The sequence below is a fragment of the Dreissena polymorpha genome, chromosome 12, assembly GCF_020536995.1.
Source record: "Dreissena polymorpha isolate Duluth1 chromosome 12, UMN_Dpol_1.0, whole genome shotgun sequence".
NCBI classification, from domain to species: domain Eukaryota; kingdom Metazoa; phylum Mollusca; class Bivalvia; order Myida; family Dreissenidae; genus Dreissena; species Dreissena polymorpha.
Genome location: NC_068366.1, coordinates 20,288,236 through 20,308,349, shown reverse-complemented (window position 1 = coordinate 20,308,349; position 20,114 = coordinate 20,288,236). Strand labels below are relative to the sequence as shown.

The 20,114-nt window shown below is 33.6% G+C and overlaps 1 protein-coding gene across 3 annotated transcripts; it reads right to left on the bottom strand.

Annotated features, from left to right (window-relative positions):
- Positions 1 to 1,530: 1,530 nt before the first annotated feature.
- LOC127853936 (PEST proteolytic signal-containing nuclear protein-like) lies at positions 1,531 to 20,046 on the bottom strand. 3 transcript variants are annotated; one of them, XR_008036796.1, is made up of 6 exons: positions 19,976 to 20,046; positions 5,979 to 6,196; positions 5,614 to 5,688; positions 4,878 to 4,933; positions 2,327 to 3,727; positions 1,531 to 2,174 (listed from the first exon to the last, which is right to left on the bottom strand). XR_008036796.1 is itself a non-coding variant. In XM_052388810.1 (5 exons), the coding sequence occupies exons 1-5, from the start codon at positions 20,004 to 20,006 to the stop codon at positions 3,583 to 3,585; spliced, it is 525 nt and encodes a 174-aa protein (XP_052244770.1). In that variant the 5' UTR covers positions 20,007 to 20,046; the 3' UTR covers positions 1,531 to 3,582. The 3 variants fall into 3 exon arrangements, 2 of the variants coding, with proteins under 2 accessions (XP_052244770.1, XP_052244771.1); XM_052388810.1 differs by having other exon boundaries at positions 1,531 to 3,727; XM_052388811.1 differs by having other exon boundaries at positions 1,531 to 3,727; positions 5,979 to 6,193; positions 19,976 to 20,016.
- Positions 20,047 to 20,114: the final 68 nt, after the last annotated feature.

The following is a 20,114-nucleotide window of genomic DNA, read 5'->3' as shown; positions in this document are numbered from 1 at the left end:
GTCTAACCTGCAACAGCAGAATCACAAAAGCCATGTACAGTCTACCTGTCCCAGCGGAAACACAAAAGTCATTTACAGTCTAACCTGACCCAGAGAAATCACAAAAGCCATATACAGTCTAACCTGCCCCAGTGGAATCACAAAAGCCATATACAGTCTAACCTGCAACAGCAGAATCACAAAAGCCATGTACAGTCTACCTGTCCCAGCGGAAACACAAAAGCCATATACAGTCTAACCTGACCCAGAGGAATCACAAAAGCCATATACAGTCTAACCTGCTCCAGCAGAATCACAAAAGCAATTTACAGTCTAACCTGCTCCAGGGGAATCACAAAAGCCATTTACAGTCTAACCTGCTCCAGGGGAATCACAAAAGCCATATACAGTCTAACCTGCTCCAGCAGAATCACAAAAGCCATATACAGTCCAACCTGCTCCAGCAGAATCACAAAAGCCATTTACAGTATAAACTGGCCCAGCAGAATAACAAAAGCCATTTACAGTTTAAACTGGCCCAGCGGAATCACTGAATGCTGTGATGCTCATGTGATAAAAATCTTACTAATGCACACATCAGTTGCTACGGAGATATTGGCAAGTGACAGTTTACTGAATTCTATGGCAGTTTTTTGTATATTTTACACACATTGCTAATTGGTAGCCGCCTTCTTCTTTTATGCATTTGACAGTGTACACGTGACCAAGTATCTGAAGTTGCCTTTCTTTTTAAATGGCTCCCAATTAATGTACTTATTGCTGAAAATATCAAAGAAAAGTTTGGGGCTTATGGCAACTCATTATTAAGAAAATTAACGTTTTTGTTACAACTACGATGCCAATTACACGCATACATTTTGATATATATTCCCTTCTTAAATTTCTCCGTGATAAGACGTGCATAGATTATAGATACGTAAGTAAGATTGTGGCTAATACTGGATTACTGGTATGTAGATAATCTGTCAGGAATCTTATTCTTTTATGTTTCCAGTCTTAGATAAACATGTATATCATTTATTGTCCATTATTGTCAATCTACTGGTTGTGTAGTAGTGCTTCATATATACATGTTTGCTATGTCATGTACATATTATTTTTATAATTACATGTACATATATGTCAATACTTATTGATACATGTATATGATTGTTAAAATAAGTAATACTAACATCCAGAAATAGAAATAACAAGCAAATGCGTTGAATCGATAGCCCCTGCCAATATGCTTCTGGACACAAAAGTGTTATATTTGCGCTCAAAACAGCATTTTTTCATGATACAAAGGGCCATTACTCTGTTATTAACAGATGGTGTACAATGCCATCATCATCCTCTTATCCATATTTATATGTATATATATATATCCATATATATACTCATATATATATATATATCCATATATATACTCATATAAAGTTTCAATGAAATCCGCCAAAGCACAAGATATGGCTCCGGACATGGGAAAGACGGACGGACAATGCCAAAACAATATCCTATGGCGGGGGATAATAAATATAAAAACAAAACTGTGTTTTCAATCCTTTATTACATTTAAACTGCATAAGTACAGGTATTCAAACATTAAAACAATAGAGCAGGTACATAGATAAGGTACCTTTTAAAAGCCTACTAGCCTATTTTGCAGTTTCAATCTATCCTGCGAATAAAGGCCACCTGTGAACAAAGACCACAACGATCACATCCCTTGAGTGGTCTTTATTGGCAGGTTAGTCTGTCAAATGAAAAGGGCACTTGAGAAGTTTGTCAAATTCAAGTGAGAAATGTAAGAGAAGTTGCTTGCTGATTTTTAGGACTCTGGCTGCAGATCCCACTTTTCGCCAAAAGAATTTATATCCCCCCCCCCGCCAAAAATAAATTTGGTGACAGACGGACGGACAATGCCCATTCTATAACGCCTTTGGCAGGGGATAAACAAGATGTGTTTGTGAAACACAATGTCCCCCTATATGACGTTTGACCTTGATGGATGACCTTGACCTTGTGAAGGATAACCTTGACCTTGACCTTTCACCACTCAAAATGTGCAGCTTCATGAGATACACATGCATGCAAAATATCAAGTTGCTATCTTCAATATTGCAAAAGTATTTATAAAATAAGCGATTTGGGCCACATATATTTGACCTCTGACCTTGAAGGATGACCTTGACCTTGACATTTCACCACTCAAAATGTGCAGCTCCATGAGATGCACATGCATGCCAAATATCAAGTTGCTTTCTTCAATATTGCAAAAGAATTTATAAAATAAGCGATTTGGGCCACATATATTTGACCTCTAACCTTGAAGGATGACCTTGACCTTGACCTTTCACCACTCAAAATGTGCAGCTCCATGAGATACACATGCATGCCAAATATCAAGTGGCTATCTTCAATATTGCAAAAGTATTCATAAAATGAGCGATTTTGGCCACATATATTTGACCTCTGACCTTGAAGGGTGACCTTGACTTTTCACCACTCAAAATGTGCAGCTTCATGAGATACACATGCATGCCAAATATGAAGTTTCTATCTTCAATATAGCAAAAGTTATTGCAAAATGTTAAAGTTGGTGCAAACAAACCAACAGACCAACAGACAGGGCAAAAACAATATGTCCCTCACTACTATAGTGGGGGACATAAAAATGAATTACATGTAAAATAAAGGGCTATAACTTGCCAAAAATTCCTCATAATATGACAATAAGCTTGGGCATTTAGTGAAACAAGTTTTCTGACAGTAACTTGGTAATTCTAAGATAAAAACATGGAAAACTTCTCCAAAGAACAATTCAATGCTGATAATAAAACCAACTAACCGTAGTTATGATAATTTATTATAATAACAAATACTGGTAATTATTAAGTTTGAGTCTATGGTTTCAAACAGAACCCTGGATTTCAATATGTTACAGTTGCAGATCTGATATCATCATAAATTGTCCCAAACTATTTTATTGTATTCCATTACTAACAATATCAATATATAAATTAACAAAGTTACACATTAACAACATAGATAAATCACAATTTATTGCTAGATTATGTAAAACAGTACATTTAAACTACTTGTCAAACAGATATTATACCATGCAAATCACAACATTCACTATACAGGTAAACCGTGTTTATATAACAAACCATAACATTTCCGCCAATTTCCAGTAAATTTGGCAGAAATGACAATGCTTTGAGCCCTCAGCCAAAGGTGAGATTTTTACATAGTGATGGGTTTACAAACTTGCAGTAAATATTAAAAAAATATTTAAGAAGAAACAAGAGATTCCTGCTCAATCCTCTTAAAACTGATAATGTTCAAACAATTGAGCAAATTAAAACGAAAAATTACACTGAACAAGAACGATAGGCCAACATCCTATAGAATCACACTTGTGCATTTCGAGGACAAAACAAGAAAACCTTGAAAAACTTACTGCCTATGAAACTGTTTTTCAAGCATTCCCCATGAACTAATATTAAATTCCATTTGCAGTCAAAAGGTACCCACAGTTCAGAAGTGTCAGCAGTGAGCAATAATATTATTCATTAGTGTTTTACAGCAGCAAATGACTCATGTCTTAGGGCGTCGACTGTCTGCCTTTTCACCAAGTTGTTCCATTTGCTTTTGCAGATCTCGCTCTATCATTTTATTACGGTCGCAGAATCCGAGATTTCCCTTCCCGAACGAGTTTGGACCAGCAGCGGTTGGAGTCTCCCTGAAGGATGAAAAATGGATGAATGGAGTTTAATGCATGTGTGTAGTGTCGTCCATGATAAGCCTGTGCAGTTTGCACAGGCTTATCAGTGACAGCACTCTCTGCCTACACTAGATTTTCTTTTATAATACTTCCTTTAAATGAAAAATACAATAAAAGCAGAAAGTGTTGTCCCTGATAAGCCTGTGCAGACTGCACTTTAGGCACATGCATTAAACCTGCAATATAATCAAATGTTGTTTAACCAGTAAAGTTTTGATTTCATTGAAAAATGAGTAATGAATAGTCAATACAATTACTCAGTAAACAGGACTTAATCAGCTGAAACAAGGATGTGTAACAAGCATGTACTATTGGGAAATACAGTTTTATCACATGTCATACCCTGTTTCCCATGTAATATAACCATTACGAATATTTTTATCTTAAACGTGTGCAATGTACTTTTTTATCGTTTTCATTGGCTTATTTTTATTCCATTAACCAATCGCATTTTGTTATTTTGCTCAAATGACGTTGCAACATCAAATGACGTCACGAAATGTAAACAACATTCTGGATTTATCACGATGTTTGAGTAAATATTTATTTAATTTGATCATTTAAAAGCATGTTATCAAAAATATCTGACATTCGTTGTCATATCATACCATATTTTATTAAACTCGTCCAGAAAATTCGTTAGTAAGGCTCGCTTACTAACAAAATTCCTGAACTCGTTTAATAATTATGGTATGATATGACAACTCGTGCCAGATCCTATATTTATTATACTGCTTTGGCAACAAAAGTTGAAAATATGTTTTCACCATGTTATTTTTTTTAAATCAAAGCTTACATCTTGCCAGGGTCCAATAGCTGTGTGATCGCCAGGAACAACCTATTTACTGGTCAGTGAAAGTACTTCAAAAAGCTACCAGTATGACAGAACAATCTTGTCACCTCAAAAAGTAAAGAAGGTCTTACAAGCTGTGATCTGAAGAAGGGGGGGTGAGATTTTTTCCGCTTTTCAGCAGTATTTCAGTCAAATCATGAAAGAACTGAGAAAGAAAGTCTGAACAAATCTCCTCCCCCACCCCTTCTTCAGATCACACGGCATTAATTTGGTACAGAATCGTCCTTCTTTTCAATTTTTAAATTTTCCACATACCTTCCTACATTTCTCATCCTCATCTTGGCTTCAAAAGGCATCTCTTCTTCATCACTCTGTCAACAGACATAGATGTTCTCATTACAGATGAGGAAAGACAAACTCTGTGTCATCTATAGCTCAATGTACATTCATAAACAAGAACTAGTAATTTTTGTTCTTCTGAAATACTGCTTTTCATAGCATTAAGAGAAAACCTGTGTTTTTAATCTATGAACTTTGCAACTTGACCTTTCAACTTCAAATTTGGAGCAATTTAAAATAACTAGGTAAGTCAATAAACATACTGTAACATGTTGAATGACAGATAAACCTAACAGGCAGTTAGTTAAAACTAGACTTTCATTCAGACAAAAATAATCCATTATAATATATATACTCAAAATTTGTTGCTGTCACATTTCCTTACATTTTGATCATCTTACATTTTTGTATTGTAAGTGTGTGGTTGTGAAATGATTCAAATTCAACAAACAGTAATAGAGGAGCTTCCATCACAATTTTGAGTTCATATGTATTCTACAGTAGAAACAAATAATATTCGACATTCAAAATATATATACATATATGCGACATTTAAAAACAGTCTATATATGGTAGGTGTAAAACAAATTATGCTTTGTATGTGGGATAAACAATTGCTAATAATTAGCCTAGGCTACAGTTGATTTTGAAAATTTCTGAAAGAAAGATGCACAATCAAATAATTTTACAAAGACATTACTTTTAAACTTACCTCACTATCTGGGTTGAAAACGGAAGCAATTTTCTCATTCTTAGGTTTTACTGCTGCCACCTCTGTTTTCTGTACCTAAAACAAGATAAAGTTACATGTATAAACATGATATTAATTACATCAAAATTTATAATTATATTAACACAAAATACTTTCATACTTATGATTTGATTGCAATTAAATAAATATTTCAGAAAATGGTAACTCTATGTAGACAAATACCTTTTCCATCCCAAACACATAAAGCTAGAAATGTTTATTATTGTTTTAATTAACAATAAGATGTTCTCTTGAAAGAAACCTTAAAAGGAGCTACTTAAAGGAGTTAGCAACCTACAGTACATCACAAAGCCATCTAACATTACCTGTGCAGGCAATGACATTTTTATTGGTGGCACTCCAAGTTTCTTCGACCCTCCCAAGTTCATACTGATGCCGCCAGGTTTCTTGCCCACGGAAACGTTGATGGGTGCCGCACCTGAAGGCTTGTCATCCTTGCTTGCCTTCTTGGTAATGGCCTCACCCTCGTTGTCTGCCTTCCGTTTCTGCGGACTAACAGAATTATCACCATCCTTTCTTCCTGCTGGGAAGAAACTGAGAAAATTTAAAACTATGTGAGACTTCTCCAGGTTTATGTCAAGGGTTTTTTTCCCACTTTTTCGGAAGATAGCCCATGGCTTTGAAATTTGGAATTTTATCGGCATTTTCAAGAAATTGGGAAAATAAATAGGTGTTCAAAAATACATGAAAGAGTTCAACATCTTTAATCACCAACATCGTCATTGGCAGCACAATCGTACAACCATGTATATCTGGCCTCATATTTTGGCAAGGACCATTAGGCACCATGTTATTTGGAGGCGCTTCATCTCCTTGAGTCCTTCGGAAGAAGAACTACTGGTTTCAACATGTTGAACATAAGACAGCAATTTGCTTTCGATTTTCAACAATGATGATGCAATACAGTAACTTTTCATTAACAATGGTATTGTGCTTCACTGGTTGAATATTAACTTAGCTTTATTTCAAAATCCATTTTGTGGCTAGACTCAAATCGGAAAATTTTAAAGCCACACATCTTGAAATGAAATACATGTTAATCAATACATATAGATGCAATTTGAAAGTGTGCAAAATTGTCATTAAATCTATAGCCTACAGTGATTTTTTTTTGCTCAAATTTACAGCCGATTTTCGGCTGCTTCCCAATCGCAAAAATACACGTTTTTTCCCAAAAATCTGACCAAAATTTCCCAAAAAAAGCCCAACTTCCAAAAAAAAAAAAAAATATATTTTTTTTTGTATTTTTTTTTTTAAAGAAGTCTCATAAAACTTAATTATGATTTCTTAAATCTAGGTCTCAACTTTATTTTTTAAACATCTTACAAAATATATAACTTGAATTAAGTCATTTTTGTCCATAAATCATTCCCGAACTTGCCACTTTTATTGATTAAAAAAAATCCCAATATAACCAGACTCCTTTTCTAGGAAACTCCCTGAACATGCACTTAAAACAATATCACTTCTGTTACTTATAACCCTATTTATAATGCTTAATTTTTCCCAATTGCATGGTTTATCGCGCTATTTTTCCAAATTTCACGGTTAATCGCGCTAATTTTCCCAATTAAAATGGCACAGGCTGTAACAAATTAAAGCAAAAAAAATCACTGGCCTAGTTAGCAAGTAATTTATTATTTTTCAAACCGTATTGCTTTTAAAACCAAAAGTAGAATTTCTAGACGTATACGTCCATATTGACAAACGCTATTATTTTTAAGTTTTAAAGCGCAAAAAAGAAGGATTTCTACCTTGTAACCACCAGATTTATTCTAATTGGCATAGATAAAATATGTTTCTTATTTATACTTAAATTTACTATTCCAAATAAGTTGTGTGGATTTAAGGGTTAATTTTGCAGATGGCACAAACACACTTTTCATTGGTGGACTTGTTACAGTAGACGATGTTTGTTTGTTTAGTGAAGTATGCTTAAAAAATTCAACAGTTTTTGTTTGGTCAGGTTTTTGCATAGGAACCCTCCTTAAGTAATATTTCCAATTGTGTTACAACTTCAGTAGAACAGGTGTTAGCTTCATTTTGCAATTCATGTGGAAATTCAATGAAGAAGACCAATAAAATGCAAATAACTGTTAGTACTTGTTTTTTGAAGTTTTTAGAATATTAATAAATGTCCCAATTAGGATCGATGAAAACGACATTTATTTTCCGGATTTGACCACTTATGAGTACCAATCCCAAATTGAAGAGTATCCCTTATTGACAAAGTATCAGCCCTCCTCATAGTATTGTGACTAAGAAAAACCTTTCAAGAAGTGCTGGAAAGTTTATGTATTTCAATTTGAAGCAGTTGTAATTTATTTGAGGGTTATCAATGAATATCACGGCGATCATTCTAATGATTTCCAATCAGAAGGGCCGATATTATGAGACACATGATACAGATTACAATAGGGAGCGAAGTCTAGCCAGTATTTTGAGTAAAACAATATTGTAAATGCAGTTTCCGTTATGTCAAAGAATACACATTTAGCTATAAACATTTGTGTGTTTTTGTATTTGTTAACTTCCAAAATTTGTATGTATTCATTAAGATGGCCGATCCTATGGATAGAAATGCTATAAACAAAGACCTATAGATAACACAGATTGGAAACTCTCCTCTTCACGATAGCGATATGCGATAATATCTAACGGCGGACGCGGGTCACGTGACATTGATTTTGGAGATGCCGGTGTACCTGTAGATTCTTCCCTGTTCCAGCTACTGTCGGCCATTTTGTTATAAAGCAATCAATTATTCTTCGTAATTAGTCGTTAATATTTGTTGTCGTAGGGTATTCTGAGCATGATCTGGTAGTTTATATTATATTGATATTGTTATTAACAATCTTAATGTGTTAATTAGTGTTTTTAGCGCTCTGTTGTCAGTTTGCAGAGCAATGAATGTCTGAAAGCGCAACGTTACGAACTTCGCGTAGTGAGCAAAGTCGGTCGCCGAAAAAAGACATATTGAATATTTTTTGTGTGAATAAAAATAAGTATTTATTTTCTGTGTTGATAATTCTTTAGGTTTTGGTAGTTGTTATTCTAATTAATTGTTAATTTATCGGAATTGAAAGAGAACACTGGATTCGTTCATTTTCGATAATTTTTGAAAAATTGAAAGGCCCGAAGCATCTTCATTAAGCATCACATATTGATAACGTAAGATTTTTATGCTACATTGTAGGCGAGATGTTAATCTATGTATGATTTATAAAAAGTAGACGAAAATGAGGTATTTTAAAGGATTTTGCCTTTGTACAATTTGTACTATTTTATACTGTTATTCCATTCAATCATTTTTCACACCAGTGTCGCCAAAGTGGTTTGTTTCTTTTTGACAAACTTTTCTAGTTCTCATCCCATATCGTTGAAGTAAGATTTTTATGCTAGGCAAGATGTTAATCTAAGTATAGATTTAAACAAACCAGAAGAAAATAATCAATTTAAAGTATTTGGCCTTATACAATGTTGGTACAATTTTAAGCTCTTTTCTTCTGTTGTACAAGATTGCTGTCAAACGTGTTTTTGCTCTTTTTGATAAACTTTTTTATTTTTCATCCCAAATAGATTAAGTCAGATTTTTATGCTTGGTGATATGTTAATCTAGGTATGAATGAACTAAACTGGAGGAAAATGTTCATTTTAAAGGATTTTGGCCTTGTACAATTTTAGATGGTACAATTGTAAGCTCTTTTACCCTATTATACACACATGTCGTCAAAGGTGCTTTGGTTCATTGTGAAAAACTTCGTCATTATTCACCTCAAATCGAAGAAATAAGATTTTTATTCTGGGTAATATGTTTATCTTGGTATGAATAAAAAACAAGATGAAAGTACAATGTATGGGTTTAATTTCTCATTTAATATCTTTTATTAGTATTACCAGTTTTCCTGTCAATGTTACACATGCAAGTTAATATACAAACATGTTTTAACAGATAGCTGTGAGATTACTATTAAAACACAAACAAAAGCTGTGAGATGACTATAATTCGACGGCCGCGGCCACTGATCACACAATTAAAATCAATCAACAACGCAAACTGATAAAGTTGGGATCCCTTCTTTTAATTAATTCTCAAGAATAAAGAAAAAACACACAAAGCATCTTCTTCAGTTCACTAATTGATCCGACGATTAACACGCGCGTGAAATGTTGTTGTTTTTTCGCGAAATCCTAGCCCACAATACTGAAAGCTTAATTTAATTACCAAAAGAAAAAAAACTGGATTACAAACAAAACTTTAATAACCTATAACTCATGAATAAGATCTAAATAAAAAGAGAATTAAACAATTTAAAAAATCTACACAATCAATATTGAAATAAGTCTAACTGAAACCGTTTTTGGATCGAACGATCATAGCATTTATTATACTGTAATGTTGTTTTAATCAGAGACCTAGATCTATGTGTCCACATATATCTATCCGTTTTGAAATAATAATATTTTATGGGTCAGTATAAAACGCGGCATTTAGCGCAGCCTGCAAATTGCAGGCTGCGTTATCGGGCCATAAAACGCAGCCAATATAGACATCGTTGCAGTCAATATAGATATCGTTGGAAAACGCAGGCAATATAGACAAAGAAGGAATACGCAGACGATATAAAACTATAAGGCAAAACGGGTGAAATTCGAGAGAATTACCGTATCAATAATTCGAAGGTTTTAATTAACAGTATATGTATGAAACTGGTAAAGGTCAAAACAATTATAAGACGTAAATTATCGTTTTAATCGCTAAAATGGCAGTTTAATTATAAACGCATTGAGTTTTTCTGTATCAAGAAGAAGACATAATAATATGTTTTGATTGTTTAACATAATTGTTTATGAAATAAATGTATGTAAAGTATATGTACAGATTAAACGGGTTGTTATTTTCAACGCAGCCAATGTATAGACATCGTTGCAGGCAATATAGAAATCGTTGGCAAACGCAGCCAATATAGATATCGTTGGAAAACGCAGGCAATATAGACAAAGAAGGAAAACGCAGTCAATATAGAAACAGAAGAAAAACGCAGCCAATATAGAGAAAGAAGGCAAAAAAGTTGGAGAATTACTGTAACAATACGGTTTTTATTTATGAAAGTGGTTAAGGTCCATACAATTTTAAAACTTATCGTTTTTTATCGCTATAATGGCAGTAAAGTTATACACATTTTATTATTTTGTGTATCAAGTTGAAGACATCATAATTTGATTTTATGAGCACACATGAGTAATAAAAATTGTATTAACATAATTATATAAAATGTATAAAATGTATGTATGTATATGTATGTATAGATTGAACGAATTGTGGTTTTTAACGCAGACAATATGGACATCGCTGCAAATTGCAGACTGCGTTATCGGGCCATAAAACGCAGCCAATATAGACATCGTTGCAGTCAATATAGATATCGTTGGAAAACGCAGGCAATATAGACAAAGAAGGAAAACGCAGTCAATATAGAAACAGAAGAGAAACGCAGCCAATATAGAGAAAGAAGGCAAAAAAGTTGGAGAATTACTGTATCAATACGGTTTTTATTTATGAAAGTGGTTAAGGTCCATACAATTTTAAAACTTATCGTTTTTTATCGCTATAATGGCAGTAAAGTTATACACATTTTATTATTTTGTGTATCAAGTTGAAGACATCATAAATTGATTTTATGAGCACACATGAGTAATAAAAATTGTATTAACATAATTATATAAAATGTATGTATGTATGTATATGTATGTATAGATTGAACGAATTGTGGTTTTTAACGCAGACAATATGGACATCGCTGCAAATTGCAGACTGCGTTATCGGGCCATAAAACGCAGCCAATATAGACATCGTTGCAGTCAATATAGATATCGTTGGAAAACGCAGGCAATATAGACAAAGAAGGAAAACGCAGTCAATATAGAAACAGAAGAAAAACGCAGCCAATATAGAGAAAGAAGGCAAAAACTTATTGATGTTGTTTGTGGCTAATTTTATTTTATCGAGATTGTCTAAGTGTGAAAAAAAGGATGTACATCAATTACCTGCCAATTAATACTTCCCTTTGCATTTCAACCCAAAAGACCCTTAATTATGCCGGGTGTTTATTTGCTCAGATGACTTATTTAAATTGCATCTTAAGGAATGAAATTTCACACATATTGTTAAAGAAATTGTTATATTTTAGCGAGTAATTCTAAGTCGTATATTTATATCCGATTTTTTGTATCCATTTCATATCATTGTTATTACTTGTAATATCAGTGCTGTCAGTGATTAGTGTGATATTTGGAATACGTGTTTTGTGTGTGTTGTGTGTAAAGTGCTATTTCGTGTTTTTCAACAGTTTTTTTGTGTGTGTTTATTGCGATATTTGGAAGAAGTGTTTTGTAATTGTGTGTTCTTTTTGTGTGTATAGTTCCTATAGTGTTTTCGTGTGCCGTCTAGTGAGTGTAAAAGAATGGCTTTGATTTTCGGACACAGCCAGGTGAAGTACATGCACCAGTATCTCAAAAGTGAGGACATTATAACATTGTCATACTCCGGTTTCACAACGGTAGATCTGTGTGAAGAGGAGTCGATTTTTGAAATCGTGCCCTCCTGCAAGGTGAGTTAACGTTACCTGTTGTTGCTTTTGTGCGTGAATAAAACCATATTGTTATGAAACATTTTTAAATTAATTTGGAGATATACTTTAGAAGTTCGTCTTTAAATTTACCACAATTTATAAGTATGATGGAAATCATACAAACAATAACTTACTTTGTATAGCAGGCTTTTATTAACATTACACATTCCTCCATATATACGAACAAAAATTTATTAACAGGCTGTATAATTAAAAATATAAATCCGTTCCAAAATGCACTGATGTTTTATTGTTAAGTGGCACCACTTGTTTATTGTTTGTACTGTCATCTTAATAGGAATTTTATTAATATTGCAACTGAAAGCAAAATTAATAGTTGCATTTGATGCAATCGTCACATTTGCAGGGGTGGTAGCTTGGGTCCTCGTGACATCTCATGACAACTCTCTTGTGTAACACTTTGGCATTACCCGTTAATTGAATCATTATTGAGACGAAGGCCCATATAGTTTTGATGACATATCTGAACTGTTACTTGGGTGAAAAATGTTGAAGCTATTGTTTTTGCAATTTCCTTGTTAAATGTATAATATATGGGTGCCGGTCCACTCGCACGGTAGTTAACTCGCACGTTTTTTGGTCAACTCGCACGGCATCTCTGGTCAACTCGCACTTTTTGAAGTCAACTCGCACGCCTCGAAAAAATATATAGAAATAGATGAAGGATGTAATATGATCAGAAGTTTATAAGAAGTTTATAAGTAAAAATAATAATTATGTCCTTTTTTAATTATCTGAATAAACGGTTGTCACATTTAATTGCTCTGTTACACTTGTGGTCGGTGTTTTTCACGGGTTATATGAATGTTTGCAATAGTTGTGAAAGGTCTTATATACAACTAACAATTATTAAAGTAGCAAAGCAATAATCAAATAAACTAAATTGAATGATAGATGCATGTTTGTTTTTGTGATACTTCTATCACTCGAGTCAAGTATTTTGAACCAATATTGGAAAATATGTAATTTGCAATTATTAATTCAAATACGTGTAATGGTTCGCGTGTTGATTTATAATAGTGGAAAGTCTATGTAGAGCTCTATTTCTGCGTTCATGTTTTTTTTGTTTTTTAATTATTTGTATTCTAATTTCTATTTAATTGTTATAAATTTTGTATAATCTTATATTTTTTACTTCTAATGAGCTACGAAAGAAATTGAAAACAGCTGTCTCCTAATCAGTAACAATACCCTAATTCTCACCACTAAAATTACAATAAACCGATAATCTGTCAGTCATTCAGAGCTGATGAGGGCACTGATTATCGAGGAGTAGATAAGGCTATTACTGATAGGGGTTGTCTAGAGATAAGGCTGTAGTATACTGGAATACTTAAATAAATATTTTTTTAATTTGTTCATGCTAAACAATTTCATATTTAATTAATTAATGTAGAACCGTAACTCATGTACAAATTAAAAAATGTTGGTAAATTTCTATTAAAGTAGAAAATAATTAAACATTTGATTCTTTTAAAAATTGCATGATAAAGAATTCGTGTAAAATTAATCATTGTTTCGTACAACCATGTTTAAATACATGTAGGTATGATAATCATATATGCGCGGTTTACGTTTTTTTCCTATAATTGTGTGCGCAATAAGTTTTCCATACGTAATGGGATCTTCATTGATTGTTTTATGACAAATTATTAACTTCTTAATAATTAATAAACGGACATGTCGGTTCTATAAAAGCTATACGCGAACGATTCAACTCGCATCATTGCAGCGCGAAATGCTTCAACAAGTCGTCCGTTTGTCTAAGTGTGAAAAATGTTGAAGCTATTGTTTTTGAAACTTCCTTGTTAAATGTAGTATATATTATTGACTGTTTCAAATAAATGTATACCATTTATATTTCGATATAATTAATGCTTGGTGACTATTTAACGGACTTGTCGGTTCTATAAAAGATATGCGCAAAAGATTAAACACACATTATTGCAACGCGAAATGCTTCAGCAAGTCGGCCGCGAAGAGATGCGAACTAAATTAAACAATTAAACACTGATAAAAATGACATCTAACCCGACCCGAATGAATACACCGTGTATTTGCAACTTGCTGTGGTGATCCCTCTATTATAATCTCAATACAGGGATACACTCAATACACTGATTAACTTTGTAATCCGTCTTATTGATCATATTTTGTAAATAAGATACATTAAAACATAATATATATATAGGACATTTGAATATTTCATTTCAAAAAAAAAATCAGCGCGTAGTCGCATATAAAAAGATACATTAATGACAAAGACCAGGTCTGGGTAATTAATATTAACCCTTTGCAAACATCTCCCAATTGATAACATCAACTCCATACATTTTACAGTTAACGGAACAGGTGCCGGCTGTCGCTGCGAAAAATAAGAAGAGGTGGGTAAGCAAAGTCCCTATGGAGTCAGTAATTGAACCTGCTTGTCAAATTCATCACACCCATAGAGATCATTGGGTTTCTACTATCTTATTCAACAACAAAATATATTTTTTGGACAGTTCGGGTATCGAACGCTCGGACGATGCAATAATTCCAGACGGTTTAAAAATTCAGTTATCACATATATATGGTCGCGATAAGAAACAAATTTGTATTGAACTCCCCGAGGTTATGTGTCAAAATAATAATGTAGACTGTGGGTTATTTGCAATTGCTTTTATTACTGCTTTTTGTTTTCGAAAAGAGATTTGTTTAGACCTCATATTCGATACGACACAAATGCGCCAACATCTAATTAATTGTAAAGACACCGAACAAATGACCGAATTCCCATTAACAAAGAAAACAATCAGCGTACGACGACAAAAACATTGTAAAACTATTATTATTAAAAACTATTGTATTTGTAATTTGCCTGATTGCGTCGAGGATATGGTTCAATGTGATACCTGCAAAGAATGGTTTCATAAAAGTTGCGTTTCTGTGCCACAAGATAAATCGCTAGATGATTATGATTTTTCGTGTAATGTGTGCATTAAAAGTACTTGATAAAAGCATTTCTTTTGCCATATAGGTTTTTCATTCTTACGTGCCGGTAGTTGAAATGATCGTCGTACGAAACGCAGGTCTGATTCTCGTGTTCTCCGTTTCAAAAACAACAGTTTACTTTCTTTCTTTCAATGCCCCAATTATCTCACGGCTTTTGCAAATAACAGGTTTAATACAGTGCTTAACGACCAAATAACGTATAATAATGTATTGATTGGTTTAATATCTACAGATTCCGAGTTGATTTACTACTGTGATTGTTATTATTTACGTTGTGATTATATTGGCTTGTGCTTTTGTTATTGCTTTTTGTTGTTTGCTATTTTGTTTTTTTCACTTTTATTGTTGTTGCTGTGCAATCCGCACAGGCTAATTTGGGACGACACTTTGCTTGTATGGTATATTCTGTTTGAATGAAGTCTCTTCTTAGCGGAAATTCAGTTTGGGCGGAGAGTGTCGACTCTAATTAGCCTGCGCAGACTGCACAGTTCTAAGAAATTGCATCGTTTATATTATGATTATATTGGCTTGTGCTTTTGTTGTTTGCTATTTTGTTTTTTCACTTTTATTGTTGTTGCTGTGCAGTCCGCACAGGCTAATTTGGGACGACACTTTCCGCTTGTATGGTATATTCTGTTTGAACGAAGTCTCTTCTTAGCGGAAATCCAGTTTGGGCGGAGAGTGTCGACTCTAATTAGCCTGCGCAGACTGCACAGTTCTAAGAAATTGCATCGTTTATATTGTGATTATATTGGCTTGTGCTTTTGTTGTTTGCTATTTTGTTTTTTCACTTTTATTGTTGTTGCTGTGCAGTCCGCACAGGCTAATTTGGGACGACACTTTTCGCTTGTATGGTATATTCTGTTTGAACGAAGTCTCTTCTTAGCGGAAATCCAGTTTGGGCGGAGAGTGTCGACTCTAATTAGCCTGCGCAGACTGCACAGTTCTAAGAAATTGCATCGTTTATATTGTGATTATATTGGCTTGTGCTTTTGTTGTTTGCTATTTTGTTTTTTCACTTGTATTGTTGTTGCTGTGCAGTCCGCACAGGCTAATTTGGGACGACACTTTCCGCTTGTATGGTATATTCTGTTTGAACGAAGTCTCTTCCTAGCGGAAATCCATTTTGGGCGGAGAGTGTCGACTCTAATTAGCCTGCGCAGACTGCACAGTTCTAAGAAATTGCATCGTTTATATTATGATTATATGGGCTTGTGCTTTTGTTGTTTGCTATTTTGTTTTTTCACTTTTATTGTTGTTGCTGTGCAGTCCGCACAGGCTAATTTGGGACGACACTTTCCGCTTGTATGGTATATTCTGTTTAAACGAAGTCTCTTCTTAGCGGAAATCCAGTTTGGGCGGAGAGTGTCGACTCTAATTAGCCTGCGCAGACTGCACAGTTCTAAGAAATTGAATCGTTTATATTGTGATTATATTGGCTTGTGCTTTTGTTGTTTGCTATTTTGTTTTTTCACTTTTATTGTTGTTGCTGTGCAGTCCGCACAGGCAAATTTGGACGACACTTTCCGCTTGTATTGTATATTCTGTTTAAACGAAGTCTCTTCTTAGCGGAAATACAGTTTGGGCGGAGACTGTCGACTCTGATTAGCATGTGCGGACTGCACAGTACATGTACTAAGAAATTGCATTGTTTATATTGTGATTCTATTGGCTGGTGTTTTGGTTATTGCTTTTTTTTGTTGATTGCTATTTTGTTTTTTCACTTGTATTGTTGTTGTATAGCCGCACAGGCTAATTTGAACGACACTTTCCGCTTGTATTGTTTATTCTGTTTAAAGGAAATCTCTTGTTATTGTTTTACTATTATTGTTGTTGCTGATAGAATTATGGAAAAGAAATTATTTTAAACAAATTTGCATTGCTCCTATTTTGCTTATATTTGTTGAGTAACAGAGGCGTTTACATAACGTGCAAATGAATTACTAATTTATTAAATTTGTGAGACCTCCATTTTCATAACTACACAGACATATCTACGAACATAAGATACATAAGCCTACAGACCAATTAAGTGCAGTTAAAACCCCGGTGACCGGCGTCCTTCGAACGTCTACAAATGTCAAATATTGTTGTATTATTATTATTATTGAAAGTTAGTCAACAGGTGTCACATTCATTATATTTGTATATTAAGTTGACAGATTTCGCACCTTTTTCGAACGCACTATCCCACAATAAAGGATAATCGGACAGACACTGTAACAGACCCCTGGTTTAACATGTATAACACTCCTTTCAAACGGTCTTATGTTTATTCTTAAGCTTCTCATATCGTTCTTCAATTCTAACAAGTAAACATGGCAAAATGAAACTTTTTCACGTGTCAGAAATATGCTTGCTCCATTTTCTCCCTTGGATGAGGATTAATTTATGGATGATAACACAAAACAAGGTACAATCCAATTCTGTATTGCTCTACTGAGTTCGAAACGTATAATGCTTTTATATTTCATCATTTAATATAAATAATGACCACCCGCGCGAAACCTGCCCAATTAGTTTGCCTCCATATCTACATAGGCTGCGCTAAAAGCTGCGTTTACCATATATATATATGCTGCGCTGTCAGCTGCCTTCCTGCTTACGCATTTAATTTCAAGTAGAAATCTAATTATCTAAATAATTTGAAAGCGGTAAAATGTGTAAAATGTGTATTTCATTAATAAAATAATTTTTAATACAAATTAGTATTCTTTTATTAAAACTCGTTTACATTTGTGTGCTTTGAAGATTAAATTCAACTTGTTCGATATTCCGATTGAAAATATATTAGGTTAAAAGTTTTACAATAATATGGACTTTATATACTTTCATACATATAATGTTAATTAAAACCTTCGAATTATTGATACAGAGTCAGTCATTTTAAAATTTCACAAGTTTTTGATTTCTATTTCCATATTGGCTGCGTATTCCTTCTATGTCTATATTGGCTGCGTTTTCCTTCTATTTCTATATTGGCTGTGTTTTCCAACGATATCTATATTGACTGCAACGATGTCTATATTGGCTGCGTTTTATGCCGATAAGGCAGCCTGCAATTTGCAGCGATGTCCATATTGGCTTCGATGAAAACAACATTGCGTTTAATCTATACATACATTAAATATACATACAGTTATATAATTATATTATCTCAATTTTAATTATTCAATTGTGCTCATAAAAACACATTATTATGTCTTCATCTTGATACAAAACATCTAGGTTCCTAAATTCATATAAATAAATTCTCAATACAATTTCATTAGTTCAACGGCTTAAATGCTAGATAGTTTTTATTTAAAATAAAATTTTCCCATCATCGCGAAACATTGACCTAATCTGTTTTCTTCCTTTTTATATATTGTCTGCGCTCAAATCTGCGTATTCGTTAATGAGTTTAAAACGTATAAAGCTTTAATATTTTATTATTTTAAACAAATAGGGATAACCATCGCTCTTAATTTAAATTAGAATTTCCTATTATTCGAATAAGTTTCACGCAATGAAATGTGTATATACAGTCATATTTTTTTTATTACAACTTTATATTCTTTTTTATTTATATATCGTATACATCTTGTAAAATAAACCTCCCGGTATCAATATTCAACTTCAAATTGACTGATATTCATTTTTAGAATGTTCTTGGTTCATAAATTCAACGAAATGCAATACAACTTACAAGTATTTAATTAGTTAAATATAGCACATTCATTTTAGAATGTCCACGGTTCATAAATTCACCGAAATGCAATAAATTAATTAGTTAAATATAGCACATAAACTATATTGCATATCGTCTGCGTATTCCTTCTTTGTCTATATTGCCTGCGTTTTCCAACGATATCTATATTGACTGCAACGATGTCTATATTGGCTGCGTTTTATGGCCCGATAACGCAGCCTGCAATTTGCAGTCTGCGCTAAATGCCGCGTTTTATACACACCCATATTTTATAAGGTTTTAACTGTTTGAAATACCAAATTATACAAGAATATTTTATCAGCAAAAGCCTTTCAAATAAACTATTCAACAGCATTCTCGCCGCGATTTAGAAGTTCTTAGCGCTATTTCTTCAACAATCGCGGCATTATAAATTCTTATTGTAGGTAAATAAAATCGAGATTTTATAAAAAAAAACATAATTACCCATGTTTCTATGAAACTTTATTTTATATAAATCGGATCATTATTGAACAAGTTACAGCCGCCTTTCATAGCACCGTAACATTTACGCATAACTTTGCTCGATAATCGTAGCCGTTGCTACTGACGCGTCGCTATCTTATCGCAATCGTGATACACCGGCTATCTCCGGACTACTCCGATTGATTCATGGAATAAATTGTCTGCTGATCCTCAGTGTACTTATCGGTTTCTCGACCACGTGACCCCGCCGAGAGATAGCCCGATAAGGCACGAAGTTTCCAATCTGTGTTATCTATAGGTCTTTGCTATAAACGATGTGTAACCTTTTTTAATCCCTCTTATACTTGACACATCTTAACTCATTCGCCCATAACTTAATGCGCGATATTTACTTGCCATCAATGAAGCAATACATAACTGCAAACCCAGTGTATGAGTATAAGGAACGTAAATAGTAACGTTGTGACACATTATTTCTTAAATTTGTTTTTGATCTTACCCTCTGTCGATTTGGATCCAACGGACGCCATATTGTAAAGGGAGAAGCTGAAGTTTGAGACAGGTCAAAACGGTCACCGCTAAAAATGGTCATAAGTTCGTCGTAGTCTACCATCTGATAACTGTACTTAATATATGTT